This window comes from Typopeltis vanoorti, chromosome 3, assembly GCF_054136105.1.
Source record: "Typopeltis vanoorti isolate ZY-2024b chromosome 3, IOZ_Tvanoo_1.0, whole genome shotgun sequence".
Taxonomy (NCBI): Eukaryota; Metazoa; Arthropoda; class Arachnida; order Uropygi; family Thelyphonidae; genus Typopeltis; species Typopeltis vanoorti.
Genome location: NC_143551.1, coordinates 8236486 through 8257400, shown reverse-complemented (window position 1 = coordinate 8257400; position 20915 = coordinate 8236486). Strand labels below are relative to the sequence as shown.

Here is a 20915-nt window from a genome sequence, read left to right as displayed (position 1 = left end):
TTCAGGGTTATTAAAAATGGAGCACTATACGAAAGAACAACGCATTTTCATTGTTGAGCAATTTTTAAAAATAATGAAGGTTTGGCAGCTACAGTTCGCAATTATCGTACAAACGGTCTGAATAATGATTTAACTTCATCAACTGTGAAAAGATTAATTAAACAATTCAAGGAAACTGGATCAATTAGTGATCTTATACACTCTGGCCGTCCTTCAACAAGTCGTTCAACATAAAACATCGAAGCAGTTCGTGAGGGCGTTGCTGAGAGTGCAGGAACATCAATTCGGCACCATGGTCTTGAAATGGGCATTTCAAGACCACTATTCAAAGCATAAAGAGTAAGCATAAAGATGCAAATCACGAAAGATTTGCATCTTTATGCTTACAAAGTTCAATTGACTCAAGAACTGAAGCCTACTAACCACATACAGCGAAGAGAGCTCGTTGAATGGATTACGGAACAACAACACGTGGATGCTTATTTTTCGAACAAAATCATCTTCAGCGATGAGGCTCATTTTCATCTTGATGGTTTCGTTAATCGACAAAATTGTCGCATTTGGGGTTCAGAAAACCCACGAGTGATTGTTGATAAACAAATGCATCCACAACCTGTCACTGTTTGGTGCGGATTTTGGGCTGGAGGCATCGTCGGTCCATTCTTCTTCGAAAATGCGGCTGGTAAGGCAATAAGAGTTAATAGTGCTCGCTATCGCGACATGATAATCCAGTTTTTTGTGCCTAAATTGCAAGATATGGATGTTGGCGACATGTGGTTTCAACAAGACGGTGCCACATGCCATACAGCCCGAGAAACAATTCAATTACTGCAGGAGTCATTTCCTGGTCGTGTAATTTCCCGTTTTGGTGATCAGAATTGGTCGCCCAGATCATGTGACTTAACGCCGTTGAACTTTTTTCTTTGGGGTTTTTTGAAGTCTATGGTTTATGCCAACAAGCCCACGACCACCCACGCCTTGAAGGAGGAAATTGAGCGCTGTATCAACGAAATTCAGCCACATTTATGCAAATCGGTCATGGAGAATTTCGACAAAAGAGTGCGTATGTGCCAGCAAAGCCGTGGAGGCCATTTACCCGATATGCTATTCCATACATAATCCTATACTGTATACTTTATGAATCAATAAGAAATTACAATTTTTAATTAAAAACCTGTGTTTTCTATCAAAATTACTTCTTCCGCGAATTTTGGGACACCCTGTATTAGTGTAGAATTTATGATTGACACTTGGCACCTTCCTAATAACTAACTTTAGAGATCACAGCTTAGTGTTAGCACAGTAATGAATTGTGTTTTCTCCAATACGTATGTTAATTAGTAAGATACAGTATAGTTTGAAAAGAATGACCTGAGTAATGAAAGCATTTTCGAAATACCTTGACTTTCTTTCAATTAAACTTCCTCGAACTAAAATTCATTCGTTTGATTTTTCCCCCTCTGATACAGTTCAAAATATTTGCTATTTGCATTTGTCAGTTAACATTCTTATATCAGAGAAACTTTCAACGAAAGGGTGCCGATTAAAAAAACACCTCAAAACTGCACCCACTCTCATAATTCCGGTGATTTCGTTTCTCAAACTTAACAATTTTTGGTACGCTTCATCCATCACATTTAACTCACAAGCACTCCATATCGCAGAGTGCCATGTATGCTCTTCTTTTGCTGATTTTAATTTTACAGTCGAGACATCAGTCTAAATACATTTAGCTCTTTATTGTTGATATTTACAACGAATATGTTCATCGTTCATTTCACTTCAGATCTGGTAATGAAGATTCGTTTCGGGACATTTCTCAAAATACGAGGGGTTTCTGATTTGTAAGGAAAGACATTTGGTTTCTTAATAACGATGAAAGGGAATAAGATAAAATAGAGTGGAGTGATAGATTGGATAATAAGGTTCAAAAAGACCGCTATTGTAGTGTGGCGCTACTATCGGCTCACAGCTAATTCTAGTCGTAAGATGGCTGCTACCGTCAAGTCTGGTCCAAAACAGGTGTGTATGAAGTTATTCGTTTTTTGCAAGCAAAATGGGATCTCAACAAGCGATATTTACCTCCTTGAACTGGTTTCTGTGTATGGCAAAATTGCGATGACAAACAGGCAGATATATGTTTTTGGTGCAATAAATTTAAGACAGGCCATGGTGACAGTGAAGATCGACATCAGGCTGGCCGGTCTTCGTCGTTCAAGACAGAAGACAACATTTTGCATATTAAGTGCATCGTTCTTGAAGGCTCGCAGTGAAACTGAGAAACAGTGCACAAGTGGTGAACTTGAGTAAGTCAACTGTTTCCTGAATTGTTCACGATGTTCTTAGCTTTAGAAAGGAGTGCTCCCGCTGGTTGCACCGACAATTACCAGAGATGCATGAAGATGTTTCTGTAAAATCTGTTGCAACATAGCGATAAATTCGAGGATTCACTGTATCCGGAAATGCAAATAAGACTCCATCACCTTAAAGCGTTCACAATTTCATGAACGCAAAAAATTCAAAACTGTTCCCAATGTCCGAATAATCATGGCCACAATTTTCTGCGATCTCTAATGTGTTCTGTTGGTGGACTTCTTGCTGAAGGGTGGAATAATCAATGCAGAGCTTTACCGCGCAACGTTGGACAAAGTTCAACATTCTGCTCAAACGACTAGGACAAGCGTTGTGGGTTTGGTGCACGAAAACGCTACTCTACACACACACAGCACAATCTCTCCTGAGTGGTTGCGCTGTCATCTTTGGGAAACTCTGCCACATTCCATACAGCCGAGAATAAGCTCTGAAACAGCTTTCCGGAAGACAAGTATGGATGTGGAAGTTCATCAGGCAGTGCGTGGTTTCTGGGTATGGGCCCTGACTTGGTATTGATAACCTATCGTTGGGATAAGTGCATCAATAAATTTGGAGATTTCGTGGAGAAGTAATGCAAGTGCACTTAATTCTTGGTGTTTAATTTTAACTTTCTATTATTAAACAACCTCGAGAAAAAATGTATTACCTGACTTTTCGAAACTTCCTTGTAGATGCAAACAGAAAACCAAGTACAAAATCGGTTCAGATAGGATAAGCACCGTGAAAAGGAAAGAAAGAATGAATGAAGCGATGTATTTTATGAGATGAAATGACAGTAGCATCCTTCCTGTTGGAAACGAAGGACGTGACCACCTTCCTCTAAAGCCATGCTTGCTTAGTAGAATAAAAGTGTTAGTAACACTTCCTTTGTCTACAGAAATATCGCTTTCAAACGACGCTGAATTATATATTTTCATTTCTTTCTAACCCACCTAGTTTATGAGAACAAATCTGTCATTCTAAGAACTTCTGTGTTTCTATAGGATGCATCAGGCAAGAATAAACTCTATACACGATCTCGTTTTCATGATTTATATGGATCACTTTAAAAAAGAAATAAAGTGGCATTAAACATGACATCAGTATCGAAGATATGAAACTTAATCCTTTTTATGCAGCTAATGTAGTACTTTAAACATTCCTAGTACAAGCCTCCTGGATTCAGTAACTAAAGAAAATAACTGTTCTAACAAACTGAGTATGAAAATTATGAAAATTACAAAGTCTAAAAAGTCCAAAATTGGAAGAAACTAAGGATACTTCATCTGTGCTCCATTTGGAAAAGCAAACCAATCAATCATTAAAAAAACAGTTCAGATTAACTGGCATAGTTTTAGTGAAAATACCAAATTAAATATGGAAATAAGTAACAGAATATGCAAAGCAATTATGCTGTGGTCGAGGATCACATGATCGGATTTATATGAGAGAAACTATTCCAGATAATAAACCAGCTGTGTATAGGACAGTATTCAAACCAGTTTTAAATTAAAGGATATGAAAGCTTGAACATAAATAAAACAACTGTGTTTAATGAGTAGGAACTGGAGATATGACAGCTTTGAAAAGAACAACAAATGAGGGTATTAGGAAGGAACTCATCATCATCAAATTCCTGCCATGTACCCTCAAGGGGTGTACAGGATATGACAGTACTACATGAAAAAATTACATCATTACTAACTTCCTATCTACAATTTTCCTCCAAATCAGTCTGTTACTTGTCAAGACTCCAACATTATCAGATCTTAGGAAGGAACTTTACACAGTTAATATTCAAGAATTCTTTAGGGAGAAGTAATCTAAGTTATCCTGGTCACTTCCTCTAGATTGGAGATAAAAATCAGAAATGTAGATGATGGAAGTAAATACAGATAGAAGGAAAACGAACCAGATGATGACCACCATCTAGAGCTATTGGTGGATTAAGAAGGACATTAAAAGACAAAATGGCAATACTGGAGGCTCGTATTATAGAAAACAGTCTAATCTGGAGAAGAATAGTTAATAGGCGATTGATGTAAACCTAATAGTAAAGCTCTGCCATCGGTAGTCTTACATGTCCTCAGGGTGCATATTAGGAGTTGGTGATGATAATGATGTTGATTCCATAAATACGTTCGAGTGATGAAATGACAGCATAAATGAATGCAAGATGATCACTTGCTTCGACATAATATATTCATATTCTTTCCTTTTTTTTAGTTATTTTTTATTTATCCCCTGTATAATTTTAAAAATTTTAATTGATTCAATATACTCACCTTGGGTCGGGGTTTTCGCAAGCTTTCTGTAATGCAGAAGGTAGAACAATAAACAATCATAAACAATAAACAATGTATAAATCTCCATATACAGTTTCACTTGACACATAATATTAAAATTCTTTAAGTAAATCAGGATTTCAGAAGGAACAATAATAAGTTATTAATTACTAATGAAATACTCATGAATATAACGTCATTGAAATTGCTTTTGATAACGCACCGCACACGGTGTGAAATGTCTCATTATGTTGGACCACTTGAGCTATTCAATTCTTTCATTACACTACTGGTTCTTCCCACCAAGGTAGCAAGATCAGGCACTGCAGGAATGAAGCACTCCATATATATATGTGTGTGTGTGTGTGTGTGTGTGTGTGTGTGTGTGTGTGTGTGTGTGTGTGTGTGTGTGTGTGTGTGTGTGTGTGTGTGTGTGTGTGTGTGTGTAAGCGAAAGATTGGAATGTCAGCTGAACTGAGTACTCGAATCAAGCAACACGACTCAGAGGAGTTTACCTTTCGCAATGAAACGCCAGCCGGAGAGAGGGTTTCTCCTGACTATACTAGTAACTGCTCTGCAATTGTTCCCCAAAGAACCTGCCATCATTGGCGATCAGCTCAAGTGTATCATTATAGAAGTGTTCTGTGTCGTCATTAAGGTCCATTCGGACTCAAAGGTTAGAAATAAGTATCATTTTAATATTCTCTCTTTCTCTCTCTCTCTCTCTCTCTCTCTCTCTCTCTCTCTCTCTCTCTCTCTCTCTCTCTCTATGTGCGCCTCGTAAATTTCTATGCTGTATGAGAAGATGCAGTCACTCATTGCAGCCTTTGTAGCATGAAGTGTGTATTTACTGAGAGGTTTACAGATTTGGGAATTTTGCATTTTGGTCTCTGGTGTATCTTATGGCATAATACATATGAAGGTTGGTTTCAAGTGTGACGGCTATTGTATAAAATTATAGAAAGATGTTTAGAAATTCAAATTCACAATATGAATGTATCATTTCGTGAGGAATTCAAATTCACTTCGAAATTTGTACCATTAAAACAGTACTCGTTTTCTAACATGATGAACAAACTTCAGCATTATGTGCGGACTACGTATGAAAATCTCTCTTTGCTTCCTGATTCTCAAGCATAGACAATAAGTTGGGTTCGAATCATATTTAAAAAATATTATAAGAACACTAATAACCGAAAATAAATTAATTTAAGGACTAAAATAAACTAATAAATGAATGCAACCGTTCAGGAAACACTTACCAAGTCTGTTGAAGTATATGTTACCGAATAAGTTGACGACCTAATAGAGAACAGAAAAAGTTAGTGTTTATATATATATACCCTATAGATATAAAATGATAAGCCTTTTTATGAAACGTTTTTGTGTCACGTTTTTTGTCAATTTATTTGAAACGTTTTGACACCCAGGGGCTACCCTGAGTGTCGAGTCTTCAAAATTCGAGTCATCAGAATTCAAGGAGAACCGGCCTACCAGTCCGGTACACGGGGGTTGTGCGCTGTAGGCTCCAGTGGGGGCGTATCCCCCTAGTGTATATATATATATATATATATATATATATATATATATATATATATATATATATATATATATATATATATATATATATATATATATATATATATATATATATATATATATATATATATATATATATATATAGATAGATAGATAGATATATATATATATATATATATATAGATATTATTTAGAAACTTATTTATTAGGAGAAATTATATCAATTCTGGATTTTACGACAACAATTGTGACTGTATTTATTCATATGCATTTTGTTGTTGTCATTAACAACTGACTTGTTAAATAATACCAAATATGTTCTTAACGAAAATAAAAATAATTGTATTGAAATACCTGTTAAAACGATTGTTATCGTATTTTGAATATATTTGTATATTTTAGCCTTAAGAGATTTAATGTACTTATCTTTTCTCTTTTTTTTTTCTTATAAAACTATTGAATCGTTTTAAAAGTTGGTTATACTTTTTTTTTTTTTTTAGATTATGAATAAAGTGTCAAATGGTTCTTTTCAAGGAACGAATATGTCAGTAATATCAGTTTAATCAGAATTGAATGAGACATACGCAGGTAACGAGATCAAATAGTTTAACTTTTCACAGACAATCGGAATGTCTGGACTTCACATGTAGAAAACTTGAAGTGTATAGCAACCGGTGCGTCACTGAGAAATGTCTGCCAAAATCTCTTTCCAGCTACAAGCCATAAATGATACGATTCTTTTTACTGGACTTTTAACAACCGCAGTATTTATACGGCAGTGCTGGTTGTTTACGAAAGCGTTGATGAAATCCATTCGGGTTTGATCAAAATATATAGAAATTTAAATGTTAAAATTCATTAAAATGATATGTGAGAGAGAATATGACCAAAAGAGAAGGAGAACGTAAGAGAATTTTTTTTTAATGATTATCCTAAACAGCGATTGAGGTTGAATTCTAGAAAGATATTTCTTCGAATCAGACGGGTTCTAGGAAAGGCAAAGTACCAGACATCCGATTCAGTAGCCTAGGAAATAACAAACCTACATGGAGTTCAGACATCATTTTGTAATGTGACTCACGATCCTTTTTTTCATAATCTCAAAATCAAAAGATTGGCTTAAAATATAGGTAAGGATTTTCTTCAATACAATATGAGGTTGGTACCAAACTTGCGCAGTAAGAATCACACGATTATAGCAGGTGTTTGATTAAGTGACTAGCTTCAGGGAAACAAGGAATGCCACTCTTTCTCAAGCGTTCAGTATTTATGCATACGACACCTTGTGTGTCGTACTAAACGAGCTAAAGGTAGGAATTTGGATAACTAGCGGAATATCAACAGTTTGATATGCACTGCTGATATAGTGCTCCTCTGTAATAAAAGATAAGAATAAGACGAGTCCTTGACATGATTAATGAGATCGAAATGAACCCTAATTATAGTTCTTGAAAGACGTAAGGACCAAAAAGCTCCTAATAAAGGTCTACATTACAGGAAAAATAACTGAAGAAATAAACAAATTTGATAACTGGGATATACAGTGGTATCAAAAAGTTAAGACGAACTACATTTTACCTGAAAAAAAAAAAACATTTTCATGACTACAGATGTGGACATAAATTTATTTCCAGCGTACTAATAAATAATACACAAAAATTGTGACATTTCGTATAAATTAATTTCCAATACGTTTTTCGTAAAAGATATGAATTTCCTGTGGATGTAGTTAAGGAATTAATGTAGAGTGCTTCCAGAAAATTATGCGGACAGACATTTCAATATAGAATATGTCTAGCCCGAACTGAGATGCACTTCTGACAATGTAGTACCACGTTTAGCACCGAGGGATTCAGGAGTTCTTGAGGAAAACTGGCTCACTCCTCTTCAGATCAAAGATAAGTCCTTGTTTATTTTCAGGAGGGAAATTTCGAACAGGAGTGTGTCTCTCTATTAAATCCCAAATGTGTTCTATGGGGGTTGAAATCTAGGGAACTCCTTGCTCGATTCGATTAATATTTTCGACCTCCAGAAGTATCTCCACTGGTCGTGTATGATGTGGTGTGGCATTGTCACCCATAAGAATGAATTCTTAGAATTTCGTTGTAATAGCATTCACCAGTCATACTTCCATTTTTCAACAACTGTGGCTAGGTGGCCCAATTAATCATAATGTCTCGTTACACCATGACCCCAGTACCGTTGTATCTAAACCATTGAAGAACATTATCGCGATGGTAAGTAGTACCACTTGCATGCCAGAACAAGAGAACGTCTGGAATCGGAAGAAAACTAAAACGACATTTATCTCTAAAGAGCACATTAATCCATTATTCTCTGCAGATTTTCATGGAAACAATGCCACTGAAAAAAGTGCTCTACGACGAGCTGTGGATAAAGGGATGCAGACTTCGGATCTTTCTGTGTAAAGGCTTACTTTTTGCAGACATCGTGCTGCAGTTTGTCGAGATATTCGCGTGGATGGAGCTAATGCTTGGATGGAGCTAACTTGCAAGTTAGCTCCATCTTGGTTCGCGTATGGCATTCTGGATAATTGTACGAGTATGGAATTGTGGGTGATGGTAAGAGATATGATAGAGTATGGAATCCTTGGAATTCCCCTGGGTGAGACATTTATCAATGACGTCACATTGTGTTTTTGGTTCGAGTGAGGAATTTTGGGTACTGATTAGAGATTGGAATTCTTGAAGGATATTTGGTCAAGTGTGTCGTTGGCTCGATTGTGAAATTTTGGGGAAAATATTTCCTAAAATAAGTAACTACTGGATATAAATGGTGTCCCTCCGACCACAACACAACACACACACGCACACATTTTTTCCCTTTCATGTTCATATTTTCTGAAATAATTAATTACTGGATATCAGTGGTATCCTCCTCACCCCCTCAAACACATAAACACACACGTTTTTTTTTTCTTTCATGTTCACATTTTCTAAAATAATTAATCACTGGAATCTCAGTTTTATTGCTCCTATGTCATGTTTACGATGTTAAACAATTCATTACTTTTGTAATTAAATTAACATTTATTATAAATTCTAGCTTTATTACAAATTCTAAGCAGAATAAATATTCTTAAATATCGAGAACTCGTCAATGACATCTAAATTGGTTCATTCAGTTTAAATATAAACATTTATTTGACTGAAATATTATTACAGGTATATTCACTATGAAAAATTCAAATTAATAACACATAATTAACTAGAAATATTTCACAAGATTAGTCTCTTGCTATTTTCCTGAAGAGAGAAAAATTTCAAAGGGTTTTGGGTTCACTCATTTTTTGTTTTACTTTACGTGGTACACAAAACAGTACGGTACATCACACAAGATGATCTGCAGCCTGAAAGAACGAATTGCATTAAATAAACTGAAAATGCAGTCACACACTTGTTTCTTATAGGTTTATATGTCCAATGTGAAATCATTGAGTTGAATCAGAAAGGTAATGTTATTGTCGTGGGTATGTGTGACTGGTTAGAGTATGGAATCTTGGGTAGTGGTTATCCTGAGAATGAAATTCTGACGAGTGAAATGATTTTTTTTTTTTTTGAGTGTGGCATTATGTTCCCCCCCCCCATTCCTGGCATTAATTTCAACATAGCGGTATTTTTTTTTTAAATTCAGTTATTATCTTACATATTTTTTCCGACACAAATAAATAATTATTTATCATTATTTTAATTGAATATTAGGTCTGGTACTATAATTTTCAACTTAATTCCTCTGTTACAACGTCCAAAGATTATACTTTAGAACTACTGTATTTTTCTTTAGCATTAGTAAGGTTTAACTCTCCAAGCAATTCACAGTTGAATTCACTTATTTGAAGGAGACGATTAGTGTTTTCAGTTTAAAAGCAAAATAATTAATTATTTAAATAATTTTTTTACTCAGCTATTCTGCTCAGAATTTGATATTTAAATCCATTATTTTATACATTAATGCAATTCTGTTTAATTATGGTAAAAAGTTAACATTTAATTAGGAAAAAGTAATGAACTTTTTAGATCTATAAAATGTCACCATACAAAGACTGTTTGTGTATATTTTGTGCAAAGGAATCATTAACAGAGATGAAAATGTTGGTTGAGTTATATATGTAAAATTTATTGGAAACATAGATTTCTGTTTAATTGTGCATTCAAAAATATTTAAGATTTTTACTAAGTTATTCTGCTTAGCAGTTGATATATCAATTCATAATTTTATCCCATAACGCAATTCTGGAACTAAAAATCAAATAGGAGGAGTAAGGGTAAAAGAGTGGCAGATAAATGTCACTGTCATCCCTGTCTGTTCTTATCATATGTAGATATGAATCTCACCCACACTAAAATCACCAAATCGTACTGCCATGCATTATCGCTACTCTGAAATTAATACAGGGAACGAAAGGGAATAAAAAAGTGGGGAACACTGATATCTAGTATTTAATTATTTTGCTTTTTACTTAAAACACTAAAGTTGTAACAGAGGAATTAAGTTGAAAATTATATTAACAGACCTAATATTGAATTGAAATAATAATAAATAATTATTTATTTGTGTTGTAAAAAATACTTAACATAATAACTAAATTTAAAAAAGTATCACTACTGTGAAATTAATACCGGGAATGGAAAAAAATAATAATAATGCCACACGCGAACAACAACAACAACAAAAAAACTCATCTCACTTGTCAGAATTCCATACTCTAACCATCACCCAGAATTCTACACACAAACGTTTATCCACAAATCTACACTCGAACCAAAGACACAACGTGATGTCAATGACGGATGGTTCCCCCCCCCCATGGAAATTCCAAACATTCCATACTCTAAACATCACCCAGAATTCCATACTAACCATAAACATTACCTATAACCAGTGGTGAGCTATGAACATTTTAACAAAGGGCTCGCATCGTCGAGAAAAAAAAAAGAAAAGAAAAAAAAAGCCGTATTTCACACAAAAACGTTTTATTAATACAGCTTGTGTACAAATGCCAATCAAAAAGTATGAGAGGACATTCAACCTGTAAAGGCTATCATTTTTAAACAAATCTTTCATGATCTGAACATGAAATATTTGCATATAATCAATCATCTGTATTAATTTATCTTACATAAGAAAAACATTTTTTAACTATCAAAATATAATAAGAATAAAATCTTTTAGAATCGCACATATGAAATAGTCCCCATTTTTTATAAATAAAATAAATTTATTTTGTTTGCGATAGAAGTTTTTATGACAAACAATCTATAAATAATAAATATATATTATCTAAACACAATAATATTGAAGTACGTTATATTTCTCTTTTGTTTTTATACTTCAAGTGATAATCAATGGTACTAATCAAAGGGCATTATTCTATAGTCCTATTTATTTATGTGATTACCAAAAGTGAATTCTTATTTGTAAAATGGTAGTCACAGTAACTATAATATTTTATTTAATAAAATCACTTTGTTAGGTTACCGAATGAGTTTTTCGCTTAATATATTTAAAAAAATTGTTTTTCTTTCTTTTTTTTGAAAAAATAAAAAAGTAAACAAGAAGAACAAGGAGCTCGCAAATTTGAGAAAAATTTAACAAAAGGCTCGGGTGAGCCCCAGCGAGCCCCTTATAGCTCACCACTGCGGCCATAACTTACCACTGAAAACTAACAAAAAAAAATACATTCACACAACTCATGCGCACACACAGGAAGTCACACATGCCCACGATAATAACGTACCCTTTCCACTTCAACTCAATGACGTCACATTGGACAGAAACATATAAGGAACAAGAATTCACTGCGTTTTCAGTTTATTTACTGCAATTCATTCTTTTAGGCCGCAAATTGTCCTGCGTGTGTTGTGCTGTACTGTATTGTACTGCTTTGTGTAGCTTATAAAGTAAAAAAAAAAAAAAAAAAAAAAAAATGAAAATGAACGAACCCAAAAGTCTTTGAAATGATTTTCTTTCTTCAGGAAAATACCAAGAGACAAATCTTGTGAAATAATTCTAGGTAATTACATGTTTGAATTTTTTATTGTGAATATAAATAATATGTCACTCAAATAGATGTGTATTCGTAAACTTAAATAAACCAATTTAGGTGTCGTTGACGTGTTCTCCATATCTAAGAATATTTCTTCTGCTCAGAATTTGTAATAAAGTTAACATTTAATTAGAAAAGTAATGAATTTTTTAAGATCTTAAACATGACATAGAAGCAATAAACTGAGATTCCAGTAATTAATTATTTTAGAAAATGGGAACATGAAAGAAAACAAAATGTATGTATGTATGTTTGAGGGGGATACAAGTGATATCCAGTCATCAATTATTTTAGGAAATATGAACATTAAAGAAAAAATTGTGTGTGTGTGTGTGTGTGTGTGTGTGTGTGTGTGTGTGTGTGTGTGTGTGTGTGTGTGTGTGTGTGTGTTTGAGGGGGGGTGAGGGGAACACAAATAATATCCTGTAGTAAATTATTTTAAAAAATGTTAAAAAATATTCTCCCATAGATGCACACTCGAGCCAATGACCCTAACACTTGATCAAATATCCTCCTAGAATTCATTCCAATCTCTAATTATTACCCATAATGCCACATGTGAGCAAAAAGCTCATCTCACGTCACTGACAAATACCGCTACATCCTAGAATTCCATGCTCTGACCAATTACCTACAGTTAATGACACGAACTAGAGACACCACGTGACGTCACTTATCTAATTCTTATCTCATCTACATATCAATCTTTCAGAATTCCATACTTTAACCCAGGAGTCGGCGAACCGGGGTAAATTACTCCAAGTGGGGTAAAAATGAAATTCTTGGGGATAATGAGGACTCAATAGACATAAATAAAATTATATAAAAAGCGCGTTCCTTGTTACGACAGAACTTTTTCTTCTGGCAATACTGCATCTGGCCAGTGTAATATACGTGTTTAGGAGACGTCACGCCATGTTTATCTACAAACAATTTGGTTGCTAAGGCGTTGTCAAGTGACTAAACACATATTATTTGTCAGTTGTCTATTACCCGCCTTATCCTTATTTTTTAACACATGTGATTTTGGTTTGTTTAAATCAATTTAAGTAGTTATTTAATTTAATTTATTTCAATAGTTCTATTATAAGTCTAAGATTTTCATTTATTAACCATATTTTAGTTTTATGTTAGTTCGATAATTTGATTAATATATTTTCTCCTTGCTGGATTAATTTACGATGGTCAATAAAATAATTAAATGCTGCCTTCACTTCAGGAACATCTCTTAGTACCACGTTTACCAATTAAATTATTGTAAATTTAAATGAAGTTTAAAAAACTTAAATTCAATCACTGTCTCTTTTACCCTTAAGATGACATCAACTAGAAAAAGAATACACCAGGAAGAGTTCTCCAATTATGGGTTTACACAAATAGAAGACAAAGGAATAATGAAACCACAGTGTGTTGTCTGTTTGAACGTACTGACTGCAGAATCTTTCAAAAAGAGTCAATTGAAGAAACACTTGGATAATTTGTACCCTCATCTTTCTTCTTCCAATATTTTGTAGTCGCCTATTTTGTAGTTGGTTAAACCAGCAACTTTGAAAATGGCAGAGATTATGTGTGATCAGAAAAAAGCCATGAAACTAAATTCAGTGCCCTTGTCTGCAAAAGTTGTGAAAGAAAGAATTTCTAGTTTAGCATAAAATGTGAGGGAACAAATTATTTATTCAATAAAAGCGAATTCAGCTTGATGAGACTACAGATGTCAGCTGTAATTCGCAGCTGATGGTGTATGTTCGCTACAAAGGTTTACACGCAATTGAAGAAGAATTGTTGTTTTGTTCTCCTCTCGAGTTGCGAACTCGTGGAATTGATTTCTTCAATAAAGTTAATGAATACTTTAATAACGTTAATTTAAAGTGGGAAGACTGCATTGCTGTGTCTGTTGATGGAGCTCCAGCTATGTTGGGTCATGTTAGTGGTTTTTCGGCTTTGGCGAGAGAGAATCATCCAAAAATTGAAGTTAACCACTGTATGATCCATCGCCAAGCGCTGCTTGTGAAACATTTGGAACCTGCACGGGAAGCCGTCATGCATGATGTCATCAAGGTTGTCAATGTTGTCAAAGGACATGCAATAAACACGCAAGTATTTCGTGAATTATGTAAAGATGGTGAGGCTGAATATACAGACCTACTTTATCATACAGAAGTGAGGTGACACTCATGTGGAAATGTTCTGACCCGAGTGTGGGCTCTCAAAATTTAACTTGAAATTTTTACGGTTGATGAAAAGCATGTTCTCGCACATAAGTTTACAATCTCCTCGTGGGTTGCACATCTCGCATATTTAGCTGATATGCTTGGGTATGTGAATGCATTGAACAAAGAATTGCAAGGAAAAAACATAATTTCAGCCAGAGAAAAGATTTCAGCATTTGGATCAAAGCTTTTATATTTGAGGCAGAAAGCAGAACAAAACAAGATAGCTGCCTTTTCAAAGTTAGCTTTGTTTTTGGAAGATTGTGAAAATATTACTTTTGACGACATCAAGGATACAGTTATAAGGCATTTTACCAAACTCAAAGAGCACTTCTCTGATTACTTTTCAGATCTTTATTCACATACTGCCAGTTGGGTTGTAGATCCCTTTAAATGTGAAATTGCCGATGTACCATAAGAGTCTCAAGGGTTGGCAGAGGCACTTCTTGAACTTCTATCCAATAATGAAGCACGTATTGAATTTGAAATCAAAGCAGATCTGTCATATATTTGGATGTAAATAGCTTTAAACGCTTTCAAAATTGCACATTAGGAGGCAGTCAAAAATTGGCTGCCTTTTGCAAAAACCTATCTTTGCGAACAAGGATTTCCACTTTAATGAACATGAAAACAAAGCAGAGAAATCGATTGGACCCCGCAGATAGTATCCAAATTGCTCTGACATCAAAATGCCCCAATTTGGAAGTTATTGTATCCAAAACCTGAAGAGAAAACGTTTTCAAAGAAATACTTTGTTTCATAATGAGGATATTAATTTATATTATCGCATTTATTTTAAACTTTTTATATTTATAATTGTATTCTCCATATAAATAGCTTCAATAAACCTTTTGAATTTAAATAATCTATGATTTTCTCCTTTTCAAATCAAGGGGGTAATGTCGGCGTAAATAAATATATTTTGGGGTAATAGGTAAGAAAGTTCCCCAACTCCTTCTCTAACCAATACCCAGGATTCCATACTCTAACCATCACTCAGAATTCCATACTCGAATCATTTCTCACAATTCCACACTCAAACCAAAGACACAACATGACATTAGTGATGGATGGGTCTCCCCAGGGAATTTCCAAGGATTCCATACTCTAACCATCATCAGCACAATGGTGTCACTTATCCTTATGTTATCTCTATCCATCACCATGAATTCCACACTTGAACCAAATACCCAATGTCATATCAATGGTGGATGGTCTCCCCATGGAAATTTCAAACATTCCATACTTTAAATATCACCCAGAATTCCATTCTAAAACCATTATCCATTAGCTACCGCTCAAAACATTATGAAGGATTCGATACCCCAACCTTTACTCACAATTCCACATTCGAACAAAAGACACAACTTGAAGTCATTGATGGATGTGCCAACCAGGGAAATTTCAAGCATTCCATACTCTAACCATCACCCAGAATTCCATATTGGAACCAAAAGACACAATGTGACGTCACAGAGAGACGGGATCGTTATCTTATCTCTGACCATTACACAGAATTCCATACGGGAACAATTACCCACAATTCGTACACGAACCAAAAGACACAACTTGACGTCACAGAGAGAGAGAGAGAGGGAGAGGAGATGTGTCCCCAGATAAATTCGACGCATTCCATAATCATGACGTCACGAATCCTTATCTTATCTTGATCTGGTTATTAGTGACACCCCTACTACTAACAATCTATCTTCAGGCTCCCTTGTAGAGCGAGAGCAACCTCCGAGCAAACGACTGGGACACATTCCTTTGAAACATTGAAACTGTTTGAAACATTAACCAGAGCCTGAATACAACGCTATGTGAGATATTAGAGTCTCTGGCAATATCAGTAAGGTCTGTGGCCTTCTTCTAGCTGTCCAAGAATTCTCTCCAGCATAAAATCATCTATGTGATGTCTTTTAGACATTGCAGGACATCAAAGTTTGCAACTTTATTCCTTTATGGAAAGAGTCTCTTTCAAACACAATTCGCTTATCCCAGCCTTTATCCTGTTGTGTGCTACCATGACCTTTGAGCGATATTCGAAAATTTGAACGTGTACCCCTCCTTTCTACTTGAAATCGTCAATTATACAAGTTGCCACATGCTGATTCTTCTGAATAGTGTTCGTTCTTGGGTTTTGGACGCCATCGTATTACACATATGAGAACTGATCTACAAAAAAACAAAAGCAGAATGTTGGAAGCCGTTTGGATAACAGTCACAAATTTATGAAAAGTATGGTAAACTCACTTTTTCGACTTATTTAAAGCTTTTAATAATGCACATAAGGCACATGATTTTAGAATATATTGTTTAATCAATAGCTACTCATTGAACGTAAAAAAAAAAAGATTTCATAGAAATCATCCAGTATTGTTTGTGTTCAGATGTGGTATTACAGAAAAATCTTTCTAGAAAAAGGACAAGCGATGAACAATGAATGAGGACAGTTCTGGAATTACAGCTCTTCAGAGAGTTGAAGCTTAAAGAAAGCGTGCAATCAGACCCACTTCACAACAATTAGTGTGGTGTATCCCTTAGATTTGGAGTGATAATATGGCGGCTGTTAATGTCCAATATAAATGTGAATAGAAAATCCACATTTTGTTCTTTTTTATGGATGTTTGCAAATTTCTGTTTCGTGAAAAATTTTCATTCCTACTAAAGGTTGACTATTTTGAAATATTGACTTATTGGCTTTAATTATAATCAAAACGACTGAAATTATGTGTCCATTCAGTTCCAACTGATAACTCCTGCATGTTTTCTTTCTGTTTCCCTCTAACATGGTATGGAAAATCACAGTTGCTGAAAAGAATCACTGAGATACCTCTTTTCATATTAAGCTATCTTCGCACAAAATCATTTAACAAGGTTCGTGGCGTCCTAGACGAAATGTGAACCCATCTTTGCAATGAAGTAATGATAAAGAGGGCAAGTATTATTTTGAATGGCAACAAGCTGTCAGTTTAGCTTTTCGAGCACAAATTTTTGATGATTTAAAATCATAGGTATTTGAATCCTAACTCGATATTGATGCTTTGTGCATCGAGAAATCGTAGATATTTATAATTAATATAATTTAAAAATTATGTTAAACAAGTGAGAGAACGGAAATATAATTTCATTCTTATCTCCAACCATACAGATTATCTAAAAACCTCTCTTGAAAACGTAGAAGCCCGTACTCAAGTAGTTAGAGTTATTCTTTATTTTTTTATTGCAACCAAGACTCATTTGTATTTTTCATTATATTTTCTTCACATTTTTTCTTAATTAGCTATGAATTAATCGTTTTACCCATTAACCAAAGTCTTTAACATAAATGTTCCTCCAAAGCATATCGATGCATTCCTGATATCAGTGATTCCCTGTGAAAGCATATTCCTACCTGCGTTGAGATCATTCTAGCCACAGGAGACTAACGCAGGTAAATATGTGAATATGTTTTGACAGGGAATCAACGATATCAGGTATTCATCGCTATCGCTATTGCTGGAGGAATTTTATTCCTTCTTTTCTGAGATAACAGCGTTTTAAGACGGTATCAGGGTTTCCTCCTCCAAAATTCCGTTTTTTTATTACTCTCTCCCCTCCCTCCCGAAAAAAAAATAATAATAAATCTTCGAGACGAATACACACCAGTTATCGGCATATTATCTCACCACGTTGCCATGAAAGGCATCGCATATTATAGGCCTTCCGAAAGTATTCAAAAACTTAATCAGCTTACTCAACATCATTCCTTTTCATCAGGCCATGACGATAATAATGAGAAATCTGTCCAGAAGATTGAATTTAAACATTTTTACTAAGTAATTAAAATCGTATTTACTTATAGTGAATTACTTACTGGCAATCCAGTTTGCAATTCACGTGACAATTTTTCGTTTCATCCTTTTTGAAATCGGTGTCTGAAATACAAATAATCTCTTTCATTACAGTTAAAATAAAATCGTTTTATATTCTTTAAAATAAATTAAATTTATATTCTTTAAAATAAATTAATTTTATAGTCTTTAAAATAAATTTATTGTTATATAATTTTTGAGTGTTACTTATAGTTTAATATTGTATAGCCTTAGGATACTTAAAATTTTCTATCTACATACGTATAGCGTGTTTGGTAACTTTACTTGGATAATTTTTTTTATCAATGGAATTAATATTTCAATTAATTATTCATTTGTTCTCTTCATATCCCATGACACATGACGCCGAGATCTATTTGCTACAGTTACCTCTGTATTGCGCAAATAATTCAACTGCCTGCAACAGTGTCGTCCCTTTTCTCTCTCTCTTCTGTCAAGCCTTGCCATGTCTTTTCTTTTTCCCTTCCAGTGTACATTACATAGCTGCCTCCGGAATCTCCCCTCTATCCATTTTCATTAGGTGTCCAATCAGTTTCTACTTGTGCATTTTTTATTTCACTGGCGATACGTTTATTAGTTCACCATTTGATATACTTTAGACATAAAAACTAGTTTTTATATTTTATGTAAAAACAATAACAAAACTATTTTATTCATCTGTTTGTTTTTAGTCGATCTCCCAGATGACTATAATAATGCACCCTTAATTATTGTTATTATTATTATTATTATTACACCTCCATAGCGACACGAACTCATTAGGGAGGCCATGGATCAAACACTCCAAATACTATACCTTCTCTTAAACTGTTCGACTCTCGGTTCCGTGAGGGAAATATCTAGGTTCATTCCAGTCATGACCGTACACAAACTTAACTTCCATGGATACCCTCTTGTCAACTCCACATCTTCCTTATAAAGAGAAATTTTATTTACCAATATGCTATAATGCTTTCTGAAATGTTTATAAACACCTCTCGTACACTCTATAAACCTTTTCGTAATCTACATTCCATAATCCTGATATCATCTTTGTAACCCTTCTTTGAAACCTCTACACAACTTGTTTATCACCTCCGAATCTTTACACAGCAATCGCAATCTACCTGAGATGATATCAAGGCATTGTGAAGATGCACTTGTGAATAAGGTGCATTGTGAAGCAGGACTTCCTTATCCTTACATTTCATTGTTCGTTTCAACATCGTAATTATTTCCTGAACTGCTCATTGACTGAATTAACTAATTTTTGATATGTGATCCTTAAAACTTGTAAATTTTAAACATGAAGGACACGAGGACTGATCCCTGGGACACACTACTCTTCGCCTTAAATCCAGCAGATTCACAGCCGCCATATAACACTTTCTGATATTTGTCCGGTAGCCACTTACTTCTAAGCCAATAGTTTGTATTCTAATACCATACGCTTCGGTTCATGCAACTTCATTTGATGTGGTGTCCTCTCTAAAGTCTCAGCAAAGTCTAACAGTATAATTGTGCATTATCCATTATCTTTGTGTAATTTAGCTATTACATTAATAGAAAATATGACCAAACCATCCTTTATTACACCCATGATTTCCTTTGAGATATATGTCTTGTTCATCTTCCCATGTCTGCATGCAAATCTTTTCGTTCCTTGCAATCACTCTAGAGATACAGATAGATCGAGAATTAAACGCATCATTCTTTGCTCCACATTTATGCAATGGGATCATACTTTCTTTCCATTTCTGTGTGATCTTTTCTGAGCTAATTCTCAAATTACATAAACATATAAAGCGCTTAGCTAATTGGGCTGATCATCACGTTAGCATAAGTACCGATATTCTATCTGGTTCTGTTGTCGAATTCTTATCCAGGTTATTCAACAGCTTTAGATCCTCCTTCTCATATATGTCTACCTTTTTCTCTTCTCTATTTTTCATCCAATGTGGCAGCGTGCACTATGTTACACACATTAGGTTCGTAGCTCTTGGGAGTTGAGCACTCATTACTTGAACTATCGTATCTCGTTTTGATACGAAGGTACTATCATCAGTCAGCAAAACTATTATTCTGCATCCATTGTTCCTTCTACTTGCAAATTGAGGATAACTCTTTTGCTTGGACAGCCAATTTCTTTTCATAATCCAAGATTTCCATCCAATACTTTTCCTTTTTCTTTCCTAATTTTTATCCTTTTCGTAACCTTTCTCACTCGTATTTTCACGATATCCCTTCCATATAACTTTCGTCTTATGAATCTCTTTCTAAGCAAGATTTCACATTCATTACACTTCTATCCAATTTGTTCTTCGAACTCTAGAGACTCATTGAAATAACATATCAATTAAGCCTCCCTTAAAAGCTTTCCTTACACTGCTGATATCCTTTCCATTCAGTAACCGATTGGATCATAATTTTGAGCTTTGTAGTTCAGCATGGCATGATCACTTTCGCCAACTGGTGGCAAAAGAGTCTCATTTTTAACTGAGACAGCTTCTGACGTTCAGATCTTCGAGCTGCTCTTTTTCACATGCTGCTTGAGAACGATGACACCCAACAGCTCAAAAATTCTGCTTCGTTCATATCATGGGTTTCT

General features: G+C 34.6%; 1 protein-coding gene across 1 annotated transcript; it reads left to right on the top strand.

The window, feature by feature from the left end:
* Nucleotides 1-13977: 13977 nt before the first annotated feature.
* LOC150107890 (protein ZBED8-like) lies at nucleotides 13978-14412 on the top strand. Its single transcript, XM_090415374.1, has one exon. It carries the CDS (start codon nucleotides 13978-13980, stop codon nucleotides 14410-14412), a length of 435 nt encoding a protein of 144 aa, XP_090271500.1.
* Nucleotides 14413-20915: the final 6503 nt, after the last annotated feature.